The following is a 20,553-nucleotide window of genomic DNA, read 5'->3' on the forward strand; positions in this document are numbered from 1 at the left end:
TATCTACAAAGTGAAAGGTGAACGGTTCATTTTAGATAAATGCGAATTAATTGTTATTAATCAGAAAAAACCTTTAGAACTGTGTCCTCTTTATCCTGTTTACATTAGTGGGGCTTATACATACATTTTTCAATTTTACGTACCACCCCTCTCCAGAATGAAGAGTTGGTGCGGCTTCCACAGAAATAAGACGCTGTAGCAGTTGGCTCAGTGGCATTAGAGCAGAAGTATAAGTGATGTGTGTTTTGGAGGTAGGGCTTAGGTGAGCGCAGTCTGTATTTTTTGTGACTTCATTTGATATCATGTATAAGAAATATAAATGTTTACATAGCAGGCTGTACATACTTGTGCATTTTGCTCCTTCATACCAGGCCAAAAAACGAAATGCCTTTTTCCATAACAGCGGTGTTTGGTAGGTAATCATTATGACCATTAATGGAAAGTAGATTATTTGGTTTAATTTCGCATATCCTACAGTATGCTTGGTATATTTAGCAAATTGTGCATGGCAAATATTTAGTAAACCTGAAATGGGAAAAAAAAGTGCTTCACAATAAAGGTTAAGTCCAAATGGTGTTACATGTTGAGATCATGGAGAATAAAATTGGAATACGTTCGATCAATATGTGAAGTGCAGTTAAGGTTTCAGTTACTATTGGAAGCGGGGTAGTTAAAGGGTTCTAGTAACGTGACCAGACTTCCATCAACATAAATTGTTTTTTTCTAACATACATTCGCATACAGAATATGTGTATATATAATAGGCTCACATACTGTACATGGAACAATGTGAAACTGATGAGTAAAATGACATTGGTACCATGAAATACCCAGTGTTGGTCCAGCATAGATCATGTTGTTTTCTTCCCATCAGAGTATGAGTACAGTTTCTAGGCAGGTGTTCTGAAAAGAACTTTAAGAGAGTTAAACTGGAACCTGTAAATTGTCTTGAAAGTCTTTACACAGAAATTGTTTGAGTTACTGGGTGTTGCAGAGGATGTGGCCTTCAAATACAAGATCCTGAAGCTGGACCTTTTATTTGCAGATGTCATTGGCCAAAACAGACAGTTGCCTGGTAAACTGCTGCTTCTGCGCTAGAAGTCAGCAGACAGGCCCCTGCAGCAGTTAAATTTGGGCTTTGCAAGAAAAGAGAGATCAATGTATGCAGTTGCACACAAACTCTAGGTGGCCTTAGGTTGTGCCCATGGCTTACACTACCAACATTTGGATGGCAGAGAAACTGCTTATATTGTTTGCAGCACATGGGCTACCAGAGGAAACTGTCAATGGTCTGCAGAAGATTTTTATTCATACTTTGGATTTTAAGGTTTTCCATTTCACATTTTTTCCCAGCAGCCTGGGAAGTTAAATGGTAATCCCTGTATAGATAAGACACATTATAATATCAGCAGTGGCATGATAATTATTAATTATTATTATAGTAATTATATTATTAATTATAATTAATTATTTACCCACTGAAGCTAAGCAGGTGTGAGCCTGGTCAGTACCTGGATGGGAGACCTCCTGGGAAAAACTAAGGTTGCTGCTCAAAGAGGTGTAGTGGGACCAGCTGGGGTCACTCACCCTGCAGTCCATGTGAGTCTTAATGCCCCAGTATAGTGATGGGAACACTAGACTGTAAACAGGCACCGTCCTTCGGAAGAGATGTAAAACCGAGGTCTTGATTCTCTGTGGTCATTAAAAATCCCAGGATGTTTCTCGAAAAGAGTAGGGATGTAACCCCGGTGTCCTGGCCGAATTTCCCATTGTCCATTACCAATCATGGCCTCCTAATAATCTCCATTTATGAATTGGCTTCATTACTCTGCTCTCCTCCCCACTGATAGCTGATGTGTGGTGAGCGTTCTGGCATCATCCAGGTGGATGCTGCACATTGGTGGTAGTGGAGGGGAGTCCCCATCACCTGTAAAGCTCTTTGAGTGGAGTGTCCAGAAAAGCGCTATATTAGTGTAAACAATTATTATTATTATTATTATTATTATTATTATTATCATTATTATTATTATTATTTATTGATTGGTTGATTAATTAATTAATTAAGGTGTCCAGTAATGACAAGCCATGCCAAATGGGACGTAGATGGTAACTGTAACAAGTCTGGGCCTGTCCAGTGTGGCAGCGGTCCCTAGTCTCTTCTGTCGGTTGATATTTTTATATCTAGCGTATATATTTTTCTGTGTAGTGCCAGTGTAATGCTTTTCCCCATCACTTTGTGTGCCAACAGTCTTGACTCAGCATTGCTGTAGCTCTTTCTCATTCCTCTCAGATGAATTTTGTATTAACACAGCTCCTTTTGGATTGATTTAAATTAAAAAAGAGAAAATGTAATCCACTGTATTTGAATGATAAAACAGTTCAGTAAATAAATCTACTGTGTACAGGATATTTATTCCCGATTAGGTCAAAATCCTCACAAGAAATTAGATTTTTGTATTGTATATACTTAAAACAGACTTAAAAAAGTCTGAAAGACCTACGTCTGATAGTATTGCAAACACTGCATAAATATCTAATTTTGACTTGTTGAATTAAGAATTCAATATATATGGATATATTATCTTAAAGGTTGATTAGGGGAGATGTGTTAGCCTGCAAGCTAATAAGGTACAAAGAAAGGTTAATTATGCCCCCCAAAATAAAAATAAATAAATTAAAAAAACAATGTTTCAGCTTTTTGACAGTTCTGGAAAAGACTGAAGCATTCTTCTCTTACTTCTTTTCAGTGTAGAATTAACCTCTTTTTGTTCCTTACAATGTACATGGGACATGTACTAATTTATAAATTGAAAGAATGCAACTATCAACATTTTATCTTCAGTTTGTGCTCTGTTCTTCCTTTTACTGTAGTATTCCAGAATGTTTTTTTCTCTATTGTGACTGTTTGGTTTGTTGTCATGGTAACTTCACTTCTAATTCTTAACTTTTCAGATTTCTGTAAATTGTTTAATGTGCCCAAATAACCTGTCAGGAGAGGTGCGTTATAATAGTAATTGTATTCCAATTTACAAGAAGAAGCTAAATAATGAGGAGTTTTCCAAAACATATATAGAAAAAAATGCAACCAGGAATAAAAGTGATCTGTGAAAATAAAATAAGCAGAAAAAGAAGAATACGCTGAAGGGCATTGTTTGTACTGCTATTTTATTTCATTGCTGAAGACTAGGTAAGTAGTAAGATATGTGATTTTATTTTTCTCTGAAGTATCTGTAGTGCAAAGAAGAATGTCTGTGCTCTTTTTTAGGAGACAATAGCATTTGCTCTGTTGTTGTGCATAGTTGTGATACACAGCCCATGCACCCGGTATGATGGATATGTATGAGAATCTTGGGATTGTGGGAGAGGGAAGCTATGGATTGGTCATGAAGTGCAAGCATAAGGAAACAGGCCACATTGTCGCCATCAAGAAATTCACCGACACAGAAGAAGACACAACTATGAAGAAGATAATCACAAGAGAAATCAAATTCTTAAGGGTAAGGAGAAACTACTGAGAACTAAATAATATTATCTCATGTATTGTGATAAGAAACCCAACCCCTTTGTTTTCTCCCATTTTTGGGGTGGGAGAAGGAAAGGAGGGGTGCTGTTTATTTTATGAATTTGTACCCTCAGAATTAGATTCACATTCAGTTTACAGCCCTGAAAGGAACCCACATTTCTTAATTTCCATAAGAACCTATATCTACCTTTTGTGATATCTGCTTTATTGCTTTATATATCTCTGGCATAAGGTATTTGTATTTGCACAAACCCAGTACCCCATATAGATCCATGTTTACTGTACATAAAAAAATGCTTCTAGATCACTGTCTAATAGTGGTATAAACTTAAAAGTTGAAGCAGTCAAAAGAGAAAAGTGAAATATGGCTTTCCATGGGTCATCATATGTCTAGCAATTTTGTTTATGTCCTTGACATAAGAGTAATGATCTTTATTTTTTAAGGGGCAGGGTTGTTTAGTGACACTGTACAGTGAACAAAACAAGTCACCCATATCTTTCAAACACATATTTGTAATATGTGTAGAACAGTAACAAAACGTGAATCTTTCAATTAACACTTTCACCTACATCATATTAAATATGCCATTAAAAATCAGTAGCATTTTGGGTCATTTTGAGTAATATCAGGAAGCTGTAGTCTTTGACAACAATGTCTTTACCCTTATAAACACATTAAGTCCATACCCAGCAAGGAAATGTCTGAATATTCTGAATGCAAGGGAATATTGAATGGTATCTGACTTTGCAAAAATGAAAAAGAAAAGCTACTTTTTTTTTTCAAATGCAGGATGCTTCTTCAATAAAGGTAACGACAACTAACATCCTCTCTGACAGTTTATCCTTTTTTCTTCTGCCTACAGATTGATGAAAGATCCTACTCTAGTTCTCTCATTTTCTTTCTCTTCTGCTTGATTCCTTCTTCACACATTGTGCTGCCATACTCCTACACACACAACCAAATCTGTTCCTTTCATACTGCTTGAAGTAAGAAATGATCATTTTTTTTATATTGTCACGTAACCAATGATTCCTACACTAAAAATAATATTGCTTCTGTGTAATTTTCTCATAAAATGAACTGATTTAAGCCCTTAAAGGTTTATTTCAATATTTATATTTTAATGCGATCCTCTGTTGTTACTCTTAATTTTAGTGGAGATGGAAGATATAGCCCACAGAAACACTTGGAGAACAACATGACAACGAAACTAAACAAAGCTCTGTTTCCAACATAATGTTTATTTTTATTTTTTGGTTATGAAAAAAAATATTTTATATATAACATGTAGGAACTACAATATTTTACTTAAAAAAACTTAACTAAAATAACTATAGTAGTTATGTGTATCTCTAGATACATACGATTCTGATTGCACCAGGGAGTAAAACATTTCTGATTTTCTTCATCAAAGTCTGGAATGCCCCATGTTAAAAGAGTGAGGAAAGAAAATAGAAATGCTGTTCTAGGTTGTCATCTTCCTTATCCTGACAAATGGAACGTTCTTCTCTGTACAGCTTTTTCGGCATGACAACCTGGTGAACATGCTGGAGGTGTTCCGATACAAGCACCGCTTGTTTTTGGTCTTTGAATTCATCGACCACACCGTTCTGGAGCAGCTGGACCGCTTCCCCTGTGGGCTTGACAGCAGACGACTCAGGAAATACATCTTCCAGGTTTTGCGAGGGGTGGAATACCTTCACTCGTGCAATGTTAGTATCATATGAAGATAGGGGGACACAGTGGTCTGGCCCTGAGTTGTCTATTGTAACACAAGTTATCAGTCATTCATTAAGCATTTAGGGATCTTTGGATCATTATTGCATATTTTTAAGTATTCTTAAGTCTCTTAATATACAATTTCTAGCCCTAAAACTCATCATACATTTTATAATTAACATAATGTAAGTGGATACAAAGTTCTGCTTCCTTTCTTGACAAAGACCTCATACAACAGGCTGGCTCTGCAGCAGTACTTGGAGGAAAACAACCTCAGAAAAAAAAGATTCATGTAATCCTTTGAAAGCTAGAAGGATCAGAAAGGCTCCAAATAATTAATGTTTTTTTTAACTTACTCCTTCCCTTAAACAACATAACAAAGAGGTTTGACACCTGCCTGATTCACAGGTGTATATTCCCTGCTTTTATGCATCTATGTAGATTTGCTGTTTTTCTTTTTCTGCTCAACAGATAATCCACCGGGATATCAAACCAGAGAATGTCTTGGTGTCCAACTCGGGGATTGTGAAATTGTGTGACTTTGGCTTTGCCCGAACTCTTGCACCAACAGGCGAGCCTTTCACAGACTATGTGGCCACTCGCTGGTACCGAGCGCCTGAGCTTCTTGTTGGAGACAAAACCTACAGCAAGTACGGGTCAAAAAAAAAAGGGTCTTTACAACAGTTTACTGTGATGTGCAGGGTGAGATGTAGTTGCGAGAATGACAAATGCTAAGGAGTTGTGACAAAACATTTAAACCATAAAGAGGTATGACAGGGTGTGTTGTGAACCAAGGAAAAGTCAAGGATAGCAGAGTGAAGAGCACAAATAAATGGGAAAAAAATGCTGTTTTTTCTTGAAAAAGAGCAGTCTCAGCCCGAGAAAAGTCTGGACTGCAGATATGAAAGTAGGCCCTGCATTGCATTATGGAACCAGAGCACTGCATGTTTTTATTTCTGAATAATGTCTTTCAAACTATAATACCACATCGATGTGTTTAACCATGACGTAAATATGTCATGCAAGCTATTAAAGTGAAAATAAAACAGTAAAAGGCATGGTAGGAATATTTAAGTACAGGAAGCAGTAGAATTTCTAAGTTCACAAGCGAGTTCTCTTGGTATTTCTTCCATGTTATAGACCTGTAGATATCTGGGCCATTGGCTGCTTGATAATGGAAATGGCCACTAGTCACGCCTTCTTAAAAGGGACCTCTGACCTGGATCAGGTGCACAGGATTGTGACTAAAGTAGGTGAGTAGAACAGGATTCTCACCAGGTTTTCATATAGGATGAGGTCTGCATGTTGGAATGTGGTTTGACAAATGCAGTTTTATAGTCCAGCTTTAGACCCCAGAAAAGCAGCTCTTTTTCTGTCTAGGATAACAAAATCAATTCTGATCCATAGCTGTAAATGTTTGCTCCAAAAATAAACCACTTTACAGGACTCTCATGAACAATGACTCAGACATCTGCCAAAGTTGCTTTAAATTAAATTAATTCAAAGCACAGTCTGTTAGAGGAACCAACCTGTGTCAAATTAAATGCTATAATATTGGAATCCTTCTAAGATTGGAAAGATAAGATCAACGCCCTGATCTAACGTGAGGTCGGAGCCTGCAATTAAGCTCGACCCCAAATGCAGGATTACACTGAGAATTCTTAAAGGTATTGGGCCAATTATCTCATTTTTATTTTTTTAAATAGGACTTTGAGGGGAAACGGTTGGAATCCCTTCCTGGGAAAGCAGAACACTTCTTTATGTAAGAGAAAATGTTTCATCTAGTTAGTTTCCAGTTCATTAACCGGAATAGCTGTGAAGGAACATATACCCAAGGCTACTCACCTCCTTAATCGGTCCCAGAGTGTCTGCCTCTATACTCCAAAGCCTCTTCGGTAGTAATGGCAGTGTGCCAGCGTCAATGCAGCAGCGATAATAATGTGCGGTGCATGACAGAGTGCTCCTTTTTGTTCAGCAGCTGTCTACAGATACACCGTATCTGTCCAACAGGCTGACAGATCTATTTACAATAGTCAAAGTGTCTCTGAAATGATTCATTACAGCTTTTTATTGCCTTGTGCCCAAATGAAACTCCAGCCACGAACTGTTTGTCTGGAGCTGTGTAATTATGCATGCTAACTGTGATTACGGACGTGCCATTTTACTAACATTGCAAATTTGTGTGCGTCATAATTCAATTACTGGTCTGATTTGCACAGAACAATCAAGCACCTCAATCTCAACAAATTCAGATGGAAGAGCATGAGTTGTTTTGCATACCATCATATCAAATGACTCGCTTGTTGCTGAAAGAAGTCTGGTGCCTTTTGGCTCACTTTTGCTCCAAGGGAGATCACAGAAAAGTTTTTGATAGAACAGAACAGCAGACATGTGAGCAGCTATTCCTGAACAATATTTCAGTTTTCTATCTTTATCCTTGTCTAGTTTTTCTGTATATATAATGTACTTAGTTCACAGCTAGAGACACAGTTCTCTCTGGAATCAGTCCAAAGAAGAGCAACCAGATCCGTTCTGGGATTCATGGAATGACAAGGTGAAGCAGCTAAGCCTTTTTACCCTTGAAAAGAGAAGACTATGAGGGGACCTGATACAAGTATTCGGAACCCTCAGACCAAGTAAATCCAGTGGATTTCTGCAGAATGAACAGTGAAACACAAACCGGACAGCACAGTGTACATTATATGGAAGTGCGTTTAAAATTGAGAACAGGAGGCACTTGTTGGTTAATTGCAGGAGTCTGAAACACAATACCCAGCCAAGCTGATGAAGTCGATGCCCTTGCTGCTTTCAAGAAATGGCTGGATGAGATCCTTGAATCTTTGCTACTGACTATCAAATGTGCAAGATGGCCTGCTCTTACGCTTGTTTCCATTCTTATGTGTGTGAGTGTGAGAAGCAATGGAAGAACTGGTAGCTAATCCTCAATGACAGTGTAAGCCTTCATACACCAGGACCTTATTAAACACCAACAGATGTGCTGTTAAGAAAAGCTTGTCATTATCTAAGACACTTTTGCTGACAACTGAGAGTATTAAATGTAATGAATGGCGACTCTACACATTATTGTTAACAGGGGAATACTTAAAGAGAGAGAGCATCACCAAAAACTGCAAAATCGTTGCAATCTGCTGTTAAGACAAAGCCTTGAAAAAATGATTGAAGATCTAGGAAAAATAAGATTCCAATCCTGTGATTCACGCTGGAACTTAAGCAGGTGGAGCTCTTCTTTTTTGTGCACTTCTCCTAATTAATCTTATTTAATCGTTTCATTTTATTCATTGTTTCAGGGCCTTTGACCCTCCACCAGCTGGATCTTTATTGCCAAAACCCGGTTTTTGCTGCAGCAACTCTTCCTCAAGTCCAGCTCCCCAGAGAGACAAGGAAGAAATATCACAAGGTCACCCCACTCCTTGCAGAAATGGTGGATGTAAGCTTCACTCATCAGCTTTGCATTCTTTGCCTTGTCGAGCCACTTTACTTGTATTATTAGTAGAGGTAAATGCATAGGCTGTACAGGCATGCTTTCAAGAATACAACCTGCCAAATACTGTATGTACACCCCCCCCAAATTACTCATGACAACATCAGTGACCTTTCACGCACAGGATAGAATTCTCCATGAATGCCAGGGTTATCAATCTGAAAGGTGTTTTGTTTGTTTCAGTCTTGTTTCCAGATTGATCCTCCTGATAGGGCATCATGCTCTGAGTTGCTGTCCCATCACTACATCACTAAGGACCGATTTCCTGAGAGGTGATAAAAAAAATCATTTATTCCGAACATCTCTTTGAGGGGGAAGGGACAATGTATACATTTGAAGTGAAATGGTTTGGATGCACAGTTTTCAGTGGAGCCTGTCGGGAATGTTGAGGTTCGTTCCAGAGTTGAAGGCCCTGATTGAAAAGGAGAGCAGGAGCTGTGGTAGACGGAGGAGTCAGTTCTGCGCTGCGGGGAAGGAGCATCCAGATGACCCGCTGCCTTCTAGCATGAAGTCAAGCAACAAGAAACAAATCAAGGTTGGGATTTTTTTCCTGGCTATGTCCAAAAGTTCAAAGCTGGTTTTACAAAGTTTATCCAGGTATTATGAATTTCTGTGAAGGGTTTCATGGAGATGCAGTAAATTTTGGTTAGACCCGGGGGGAGGCACACTAGCTGCTGGGCCTCATTACTTTCAAACATCTTTTATTCTGTTGTTGATCATAGCGGTTGAGTTAAGAACTTTTCATCATTCTATAGGAGTAATTAAAGCCACCATGATTCATAAGATGTTATGTCCATACTTTTATGCCCTCTTGAAAATATAGATAAGAGAGGCCCATCTTGCTTGATGTACACAGATAAACTTTGTATGTATTGTTCGTGGAAAACTGGCACCTCAAATGGACTTGTGTAAGACACAAACCAATCAGTTAATAAGATCAATTCAGTTTGCTTGGATAGATTTTGGGTTATTTCTGATCAGTGCTGGTTTACATGTTTAACCTGGCTCAGGCTTACCACGTGTAAGTTGTCTTATAGGTGTTATTTGCTGTATTTAGTACATTCTGCCAGCGATGTCTCTCACTTGTGTTAGGACAACGACAAGGTCAGGAAGTGTGAACCTAAACCGTCCAGGTCCAGAGTGGGCAACACAGAGGGGAGGAGGACAGAGAGAGTGGAGCCCCTCCAGGAGGAGAACCCCATCACTCTCAAAGCAGACTCCAAACCTGACCCCGGCCAGGGAAAGGCCCAGTCTCCCATCACACTCGTCATGCCCCCCATCAACTCCTGCAATAACCTGGTCATTGCAGCCGCCTCCGGGCTGGAGGCCAACATGTCCTGGTCAGCAGGTCATCAACAATTCCTGTACAATAGCTGTAGGACTACAGTGCTAACTGAATATGGTCTCCACCCTCTCTCAGATCTCCAAACAGTGCATGGGCTCTAATCCTTGGTCTCACATTGGGGCTTTAAGTCACAGTACAAGCTAAATTCCAGCTCTTGGGCAAGCTGAGTGATATGCCATAGTTGAACTACATTTTACATATCGATTACATCAGATTTTTACTCATTGCGTAGTGGATTGGGGTTTTAAGCTGTTCTACTCCTTGACCTGTAAAGGTGAAATGTCTTTGGACGTTTCAGCCTGTGCTCCAAGTTAACAACTGTCTCAGTCTCAATGCCTTAATCCAGCAGTACTGGGAACTTTTCAGAGCAGCTTTGACAGATAGACCACCTATTCCTCTGCTTCTTAACAGCTGATTTAAAGGGTAGTTGAGAGGTTTTTTGGAGATGATCACACTGGAGCTGCCTGTGCTGTTCTCTGAGTGCGTACAGATAGACGATCGCATTTACTCTGACCGCTGATCACCATCATTCGAAAGAGCAAAGAGTTCACCAAATACAAATACATAAAATAATATTTGCTCAAATTTTACTCTATCTGTGCATCATTATTTAATAAAACTCCTTTTTAGCACTAACAAAAAAGTCACCACACAACAGTAAATACAATGTGAAGCCATTTAAAAGGTATGTCGTTAAGAAGCAGATAAATTCTAAAATTGAATCTAATTTTAAACACTGCAACTCTTATTACCACAAAACTAGGTGTCGTTACAAAGTTTAAGATGCCCTGTAATGGAAACCCTAGGATCCACCCACCTTCTTTTAAAAAAAAATTAAATAACAAGCTACCTAAAATCTTGAGTATAGACGTACGTGGGATTCAGATATAATTTCATTTAAGAAGGTGCAAAGCCATTCAGGGCTGTCTGAGTTACTTTTAGAGCTCCTAACACTGGAATAATGTGTAAGAATTACAACAACAACATGCTCTTTCCCTTTCATGCACTACAAAACCAAACTGACTAATCTTTTTTTCATTTCATTGTTCATCAAATCGGTTTGTTACTTCAGGGCCCAACATGACAATGTCAAGAGAAGACAAAGCCCCCAGCACAATCCTGGACTAGCTGCTGCCTCTGGACAGCAGGATGAGACCCCTGACATGACACAGGTGAGAGAACCAGTAAAAACAATGAGAAGAATCACTTGCAATTGTATGCTCTTGCATCCTGTCCTCTCCGCTTGCACTCCTTGCTTGCCAGGATAGGCTCCAGCTCCCCTGCAACCCTAGACTGCAGGAAGGGGTTAGAAAAGGATGGATGTATAGATAGCGCTTTCCACACCAAAGGATCTCAAAGTACAGTTTAAATAGAAGGAAACCCTTTTCTTCCACCACCAAATGAGCAACAGCTCTGATTCACCACCATCTTCACTACTCAGCAGGTCAGCTAGAGAATCTGGGAAGCCAGGATGTTGGAGTAAACATCCCTGCTCTTATGAATGACCATGTAATCAGGATCTTAATTTAAAATCACAACAGAAAATGCCTCCTCAGGCAAAAAAACACACAAAGATTTCCCATGAGGTGTTTCAGTGAGAAAAGTTCCTGTCTGAAAATTGAATCTTGTTTTAGGAATGAGGATACAGGGGAAAGTAGGGAGTCAAAAATGCAAGGTAAATTAAAGGATGAAGAAATCCATCAAAGCCCTCCAGCCGCTGAACCCGGGTGTCCAGCAGATATGGGTCATTTTCATCAGTCCTCAGAATAATGATCTCTTATTGACTTCACTGCCTAAGCTCAGGGATTGAATTCTCACCCTGACTGGCCTCCTCTCTATGCGCAACAGATTTCAAAGAGCAGCATGTGTCATTATTTAAATGCATTAATCACAGAACAGACGCAATGAGGCTGTGTGGGATTCAGAAACAGCCAATTTGTATGTAATTAAAATGCAATCTAGCAGAAATGATCTCATATCCTTGGAGATATGTGACGCTAAGTGCGGAATTGTAAAATAAATAATATAAACACACTTACATGCACTGTTTAAACAGAGTCCTGTTACTTCTGTATTGTTTTGACAAAAAAGGCTTTCCCACTTTGAGTATGCACAGTGAAGTATTAATGTGTTTCTTATGTCAAAACCTGTAAAGATTCAAAGCTGTAGTCCACAAAAAGCTTGAATAGAGTAATCCTTATTTTTAAACTGCATTCGTTTCCATTTGGTGAAATTTCAAAAGGGGGGTCAAGATATTTGATAGAATGCTTGGATAATTTAAAAATTCACAATATCCTTGTAAATAGTTTGTGGGTGATTTTGTTTTTCAAATCAGGCCATAAAGAACTAGAACATTAAAAAGTGAAAATCCAAAACAATGAAGGTTATTTTGTGGTACATTTATTTTTCCTATTTACCTTGTATGATTATTTCTGCAGATGCAGTATACATGCGCCAAACATATTGAGGCTGCAAGCGTAATCAGAAGAGTGAAACCAATGAAAGATGTTCGCTTTCCAGAATTACCAACAATGACCCAGAAGGTGGCGCCAATGTTAACAGAAGGTAATTCTTCAGTTCTTCAGAGTTCAGAGTTCTTCGTAACCTGTGAGTGCAATGACGAAACAAGAATATTTTAGCAAGGTGTTTTTATTGAATAACTCACTAACTTTTTACACTCCCTATAGAATAAGAAAGAAAGTTTATGTTGTAAATACAAATTAAATGCTGTAGGAGGCTGACATTTAAACATTAGTTCACACTTTTCAGGATCCACACACAGAAGAAGTGGTTTTAACAAAAGGACAATGATCTCCTATTTTTAAAAACATAAATATTTTGTGATTTCATTATTGTTGTTTGCTGGTTTCTATACCAACCAAACATGCATCGCTGAATACAAAGTATGTGCTGTAGTCAAAGTCAGATACAAAATCCTACCACTTCAAGTGGTAATATTTTAAAAGTAATTTCTTTTCAATTGTTAGTAGTTCTTCCACCATAAAGCTTTATTACTCATTGTGTGGAGTCGGAGTATGAAGTCCTCATGCAACAAATTACCTCATGCAACAAAACTATTTAGTGCACAATTAGAACATTAAACTGCACTCTAAATATCCCTGGGAGCAATTGCAATTTAGAGAGGAATGGAAGTTATGTCCTGTTGGGGGTATTTTTAGTATCCCATGCCACTGTTCACAAGAGTAGGGGTGTTAATGTCAGTGTCTTGGCGAAATTCCATGTTGGAGATTGTATAATCTGGCCTCCCTAAATCCATCCATCCATTTTCTAACCGTTTCTTCCAATACAGGGTCGTGGGGAACCCTTGCCTATCCAGGCAAGCAACAGGCGCAAGGCAGGGTACACCCTGGATGGGACACCAGCCCATCACAGGGCAGAGACACAGACACAGACTTGCACACACACGGGGGCCAATATTCCCAGAAGCCTATGAACCTACCAGTATGTTTTTGGGACTGTGGGAGGAGACCCACATGAACACAGGGAGAACATACAAACTCCACACGGATAGCACCCCAGGTCCAGGATTGAACTTTGCGATGAAAAGTGTAATACAAATGAAATGGTGATTATGATGATGACAACCTCAAACAGAAATATAAAAGCTCTTGCATGAGAATATCTGTATGACACCAGGATAAAAATGTTTCTGAATAGCTGCTAATCGCTTAAATAGATCAATAGGACCAACCAAATGAGAGAAACTCAAAAACCTGGTTGGATGGGTGAAACTAATCAGCACAAATAAGCTCAGTCTTCTAGGTGCTCCTGGATCAATACACTTTACTGAGATATCAGTGCTGTTATTAAATTTTTGCACTGTGAGAGAAGAAGTCCACAAACACTCAATCATTGTTCAGTAGGACTGGGTCACAATAACCTGGCTCAAAACTACATTTTTCAGCTGTTTTGAGAAAAGACACTCATGGTTGTGCTTGGTCCAGTAGAGATTGTGAGAGATGATTCAGCCAAGAAACAAGAAACAAAAGTCTTGACATTAACTGCTTATGACCATAAGGATTCCTTTTTCACATTAGTAATAGTAAATCCCCACACCGAGGTCCCAACTGTTATCTAAATATAATTGTATTATTATTAGAAGTAGTCTTAATGATAGTAATAATGAGTTGTATTTTATATAGCGCCTATAAAAGTGTGTTCTCAAAGAGCTTTAAAGTAAAGAAAAAAAGCACACAATGAGAAAAGACAGGAGGATCACTCAATTATAATAAGGGTTTGGAGAACAGTAGAAGAAGGTTTTGAGTCCTGATTTGAAAGTGCACAGGAGAGGTGACTCTTTGATAGCCTTAGGGATAGAATTCCTTCGGGGCATAGCAGGAGAAGGCCATTCACCCACAGTGTGTAGACGGGCCTGGGGAACATGCAGAACACCAGAATTAGATGCCAAGCCAAGTAGAGTCATATAGGTGAGCATGAGGATTTTGAAATAATAATAATAATAATTTAAAAATATATATTTTATATAGCGCCTTTAAAGGTGGCTTCTCAAAGCACTTTACAGAATGACAACAACAATTAAAAAAAACACAAGATATGCATGATGACAATACACAGTTAGAGGAGACAGTAGATGGTGGTACTAAATACAGTAGGAGTATAGAAGACAACATGAAACCTAATAGGAAGCCAGTGCAAAGACTTCAGGATAGGAGTAATGTGATGACTTGCACTAGACCTAGTCAGGATTCTGTCTGCAGAATTCTGGACATACTGAAATGTTTTCATTGTTAATTTAGATATTCCAGTCTGTAGAGTGTTACATTAGTCAATTCGAGAGAAGACAAAATTTTGACCAGCTGTTAACTGTTAGTTTATACTGTTAATGTTAACAGCATTATCAACATAGATTTGCTTCTTTATATAATAAGTGGAAAGTGGACACCACAGTGAAATTTGCACCCTTCTATACTTGGTCACTAATTGATAATATGATTATTTCTTGATCAAAAGAAAATGTATATTCATTAATACATTTAAACATTTAACTCCTCTAAATAACACATAAGCTAAATTTCCAAAAAATGTACATATTAAATAAGAAAAACAGAAAGCCTTTACTAGGCTGTACCTCTAGCTGTTTCTATATCAGTATTAATCTTTGAACATCAAATATTCTTTCAAATGGGAAACAATTTCCCATTACATAGCTGATACAAAGTTCACATCTGTGACCTACAAATGACAGTGCTGGATATTAGTGAGTGAGAAACAATTCCATCTGACCACTTAATGAAGTGCTAAGGATTAGGTAGCTCCATTATGTCAGTACTCAATGTCAAGGCAGTATTATCTTCAGATCAAGCTTAGTATCGGTATTGTGTAATCTTTCATTTTGTTTTTTTCCTGGAAAGCTGAAGAGATGGCAGTCTTAGAATAGCACTCTGAAAGAAAAAAACCAAAAAGAAACAGCAATTTCTTGTTGCGTCACTAAATGTGATTTTCCCATTGGTTTTGACAGGGCAGATTGTCTCATTTGCGATCAGAAGCATTCTTAATAAGGACAAAGCAGTATTTGGTGAATCTTCATGATTGCACGGCAAATGAGAGCAACATAATCATGGTTTTCAGCCAATGTGCAATAAAAGACTTAACATATTTGTGAGTCATTAGATATTGTGTTTATTTAACTGCAGCCAGGATTAAATTAAAACTTTAACTTACTTGCTGATTTAAAATACAAGCCCAGTACTCATCTGAGACTTTACTTTAGGTAGAAGAGAGAAGTTTCCTGAAAAAAAAAGCAATTATTGTTTACATCTTTTCAAAATTTGCTGGCAGGTAGGATCACAGTGCTTATTTAATTCATTTAAATTGTACTCATGTTCTTTATTGCTTTATTGTTATAGGGTAGACATAATAGAAAAATATGGTTTACAGCATAGTAGGGGACAGATGTGCAGTAACACATAATGAGGTTCGATTTAAAAATGTTAATCACCAGCTTTGTTCGTACAAACCTTCTATAATTGGCCTTAAAATATAAAATGCTGTTAAGTGTTTCTCTGTTGTGCATTTGTTCACAATAAAATAGAATTGAAAGAAGAGATGAAACAGTGGAACATTTAATTCATTATGGAAATGTTTCATGTGAATATTTCAAAATGTGTTTGTTTCAAGGTTGTGGTTGATCTCAAATTTTAACTCTCTTACCATATTTCATTCAATTGTAATGAAAAATGTAATGAAAAAGCTTCTGAAGAGAGTGAATTAAAAAACAGTAATACGACACATGACACGTAGTTATCCTTGAGTTTTTCTTGAGTTTTTTAAGTACTACTGCTTTCAGACTTTTCATGTTTTACACTGTGTTAATCATTTTTTAGCCTTGAAACGTTATTTACAGCTATATTTATGAAAATTCAATATTCCATGAATTTACTGGAAGCCTCTGAGAATAGAGAATGTACTATTCATGAGTCCTGTGGAGTTCAGAGGTAACCACTGCCTGGTGGAGTATGATCAATGTGTTTTAGCTTTAGAAGGTCACAAAAAATAAGCAATAAGGGAATAATGTTTTTGGTTGTTGAGACCCAAGTAAAATCTTTCATAATCGCAGATATCCGGGCCTTACTTTGCGGTTTTTACAAAGGTACAGTAACTATTATGCTACACTCGCAGATATGGGGACTGAAATCTGTTTTATTCAACTGTGTCATTAAAATTGGAAATGATTTAGCCGCTGACACTGTTTTCACTACTGATGTCCCAGACTATTTGTTCCCTGTAGTGCTCTAAAGTTTTTTTTTCTACACCACATCAATCATCAATCATTTTGCAATCATTAGAAACCGGTATAAATGCTTCATTTGAAGCCAAAGCCTCTAGAATTGATATTGTGCATTCAGAGATAGCTGTGTGCCAGGAAAGTACTTCAGCTTGAAGGCCATAGATCAGAAAGGGTAAGAGCGCTAGTCTTTGCAGTGGCAGTTCTATTTGTTGACACCAAAAGTCAAAGCACACCCTCCACACTTTACAGCTCTATTAACCATCCCTTGAAAGCTTTTAGGCTGACTTAGCTGTTCTGGTTTGTTTTGGCAAATGTCAGCAATAGTCTGCTTGTTTGGTTTCTCCTTTTTGGACCTGGCGTTGTCTGCCTACCCAGGAATTTCTAGTTCTTTCCTGTTTGAAACAGCTGTCAGTGGCTACAAAAACAGAGCATTATCTTGACTTGTGGAAAGATTACATTCATGTCATGGTTATGTAATTAGAACACATTGCCTAAGCCAAGCAAAACAACAGCTACAAATAAATATGTCACTGGATTGATGAGAATACTAAATTAAACAGTGTTTTTTAAGCCAGAGATTCTTTGAACCGTATTCTAAGTTTAGAAAGCAATGTTAATCATATGAGTAATTTAATAGATGTGTTGTGACAAAGAAATGCTATACAATGATGTGCTATCAAAGTGTAAAACTGGATCAAGAAAAGCCATGTATAGTTGTCTTTTAACTACTCCTTGTATTATGCCAGACTTGTATTGGAATTTGTGATCATATAATCAGTATTCTGCAATGAAACACCCATGGAGCTATTATGGTAAACATTCAATAAGTAAAATTAACCAAGAAAAATAATGAGCTTCCAATTATTAAAGATAATGAAAGGGAAAATAATGGTGAGAATTTGTGTCAAATAAAATTAAAGAAATACCTTTAGTGTGCTTATATTTCTAGCTGTTTTACAAATATTCTGTTTGTTTTACAAATCAAGGCACTCTATAACCATTAATTTAAAGTGAATGAAACCAACACATGTAATGGGTGATTAACTGATAATATAAATAATTAACTCTTTAGTCATCCATAGCATTCTTTGTTATAGCTAAGTCCTAGAAATGGAAATGCACCAATGAAATAAACTAAAACTGAGATTCAACAAATGTCTTAAAAACAACAGGAATATACTTTTTCTATTAAATACTGTAGTGACTTACACTGCTTTCAATAAATGTTATCTTGATTTGTCTTCCCAAGCTAAGCAAGTGAAATACCCGAGAAAGGAGCAGAGAAAGGGAGAGGACTCAAGAATTCCATCATTAGTCCCATTTGACTCCGATCAAGGAAAACAACAGGTAGGTACAACTAGAACAGCTGAATACCCATGTATGTACATATGTATTTCTAAGACCTTTCTTTCAATTCAAATGTTACTATGTTTTTTTCCTAGCTAGATAGCTCCTAAATATTAGGAAAAACATTGTATCAACAAAATGAAAGAATGTGTAATACTATAAAGCTGAAGACATGATGCAGTTCAATAAAGTGCATTTTTCTAAAGGTTTTGTAGATTGCAATGAGTTGTTCCTCTACATAAATGTACAGTTCATTTGTATCCCACCAGTAATTAATCTGTGAATGGAATCACATACAAGATGAACAATGTGTATTCAACATGTGATTAGCAAGGTTCCACTTCTTAACATTCCTATTCACTTTCTATTAAGAATAGATACTTTCTCAACGCAACATTCGGAGGATGGATAAGCAGCTCTGTTGTCATTCTGCAATATGGGGCTCCATTAAGGGATGATACTGTTAACACTCTGAAACACTTTATTGCAGAAAATGTTTTTAACATTAACTATTGCACCAGCTTTGTGTTACAACAGTTTTTATACCATATCATTCCTCAATTTCCCTTTGGGATCAATAAAGTCTTATATATATAATTCAACTCCCTTTCTCTTTCTTCTGAATCTTCAAATGTAATAGAAAGTACAAATTTAAGGCATGCAGATAACAGGTTCAGCTAATTAAGTTGAGCATGGTTCATTTTATTCTGTCTATATTCAGTACAGACAGAAGACATGCGTGGCTTTCTTTGTCTCAATAGTCTGACTGATTGAAATGTAATTTCACGGCAATGAGTTTCTTCTGTTTTTCAGGTTTCTACTGATACACAGAGTAGTCGTCACAAGGACAGCAGTACCCCCGAATGAGCCACTTCCTTCCCGAATATGCAATGCAAAAAACTCCTTGTATCTTGTTTTACAGGGATTTTTTCCATAAAAAACAATTCATAAAGTGATAGTGCCAATGCAGAATAAATTATGAATTTACATGAATACAGTATTTGCTGCGTAGTTCTAACATAGTGCTAAACATTTGCAAATCACACAGCATTAATTCACTGAAAAGAACAGAATATTACCATCCAGAACCATACCAGTTGAGGAAGACTATGCAGTAGGGGCTATTAAATCTATTTATCTCTTTCTGTACATAACAAATAATATATACTGTAGATACGCAGTATAACATAAATTTCACATAAATTTGATATTTTATACCACCTTCCAGCCACAATGTTATTTTTGCTTTTACCTCAGAGTACTTATAAGTTTTTTAATGTAGAACTTTATTTTAACAATTCTGTTATTGTTACTTCAAAATACTTCAAAATAAATTCACATGGTCCGAGACTATTTGTGTGCACTATGCACAAATTGCTTCAGGTGCTTTATGGTAGCAAGCTGAAAATATTTTGGAACAGAAGCAATGCTCAGTGGTGTGGTATCTCTCACTGTGAGCCCTAATTAGAAGGTGGAGTTGTTTTTTGGCATTTGTTTCAGCCTGCGTCTTTTTGTTTTCCTCAGAAATAATTAGACTGTTGAGTTCAGAACAGTTAAGTTAAATTGCTTTGTGGCTTTTCTGCATATATTGTACTTGTGTACTCTGGAAAAGACTTCCAATGGGACTACCCATGAATCCATTGTTGGTGAGGGTCATGGCACCCTGGAGCTCATCCCAGAAACACAAGGCAGGGCTACATATGTGCTGGGACACCAATACAATATGGAGCACACATATCCACTTTGGGGGCACCCATTAACCTAGGAAGCATGTTGCTGGGGGCTGGGAGGAAACCAGAGTACCTGCAGAAATCCCATGCAGGCTTTGGAAGAACAATCTCCACAGGTATGGGGTTCCAATCCAGGATTGAAGCCAGAACCCAAGAACTGTAAGGCAGCAGTGCTAAAAATTACGCCACATGTGTCTAAAAGGCATTTTGTCAATATTAGCCAAATACAAGTTCTTGCATTAGGAATTCATCTTTTCACATACCCCAGCTTGCTCTTCATGAGACACAGAGGCACACAGACCAGGAGAGAGAAGCTTGGGATCAGAGCGCAGGGTCAGCCATTTATACAGCGCCCCTGGAGCGGCTGGGGTTAAGGGCTTTGCTCAGGGGCCCAATGGTGTAGGATATCTCTGCTGGCCGCGTGATTTGAACTGGCAAACTTCCAGCTACAGACGCAGATCCTTAGCCACAGTTCCACCGCTCCGCCCCTAGAGAAGGAGTTCACCTGGGCCATACGGGGATTGAACCCGTGACCTTCCCTCGTTAAACATATCCATATCACATTAACATAGTTTCAAAATGTGAAACTGCTTATCTTGCTGGTTGTGCTTGATAAT

At 37.8% G+C, this 20,553-nt stretch overlaps 1 protein-coding gene across 6 annotated transcripts; it reads left to right on the top strand.

Moving 5' to 3' along the window:
- Positions 1-186: 186 nt before the first annotated feature.
- On the top strand, positions 187-19,203 carry LOC148650276 (cyclin-dependent kinase-like 4). Of its 6 annotated transcripts, XM_088603897.1 has the most exons (13): positions 2,050-3,187; positions 3,266-3,497; positions 5,042-5,236; positions 5,715-5,899; positions 6,384-6,496; positions 8,552-8,691; positions 8,929-9,017; positions 9,136-9,280; positions 9,838-10,085; positions 11,163-11,262; positions 12,529-12,655; positions 18,109-18,206; positions 19,020-19,203. In XM_088603897.1, the coding sequence occupies exons 2-13, from the start codon at positions 3,327-3,329 to the stop codon at positions 19,071-19,073; spliced, it is 1,665 nt and encodes a 554-aa protein (XP_088460023.1). In that variant the 5' UTR covers positions 2,050-3,187; positions 3,266-3,326; the 3' UTR covers positions 19,074-19,203. The 6 variants fall into 6 exon arrangements, with proteins under 6 accessions (XP_088460020.1, XP_088460018.1, XP_088460021.1 ...); XM_088603894.1 differs by lacking the exons at positions 2,050-3,187; positions 18,109-18,206; positions 19,020-19,203 and adding exons at positions 187-262; positions 13,401-13,730; XM_088603892.1 differs by lacking the exons at positions 18,109-18,206; positions 19,020-19,203 and adding an exon at positions 13,401-13,730 and having other exon boundaries at positions 2,046-3,187.
- Positions 19,204-20,553: the final 1,350 nt, after the last annotated feature.

The sequence above is a fragment of the Lepisosteus platostomus genome, chromosome 13 (genome assembly GCF_059453375.1).
Source record: "Lepisosteus platostomus isolate fLepPlt1 chromosome 13, fLepPlt1.hap1, whole genome shotgun sequence".
Classification (NCBI taxonomy): Eukaryota; Metazoa; Chordata; class Actinopteri; order Semionotiformes; family Lepisosteidae; genus Lepisosteus; species Lepisosteus platostomus.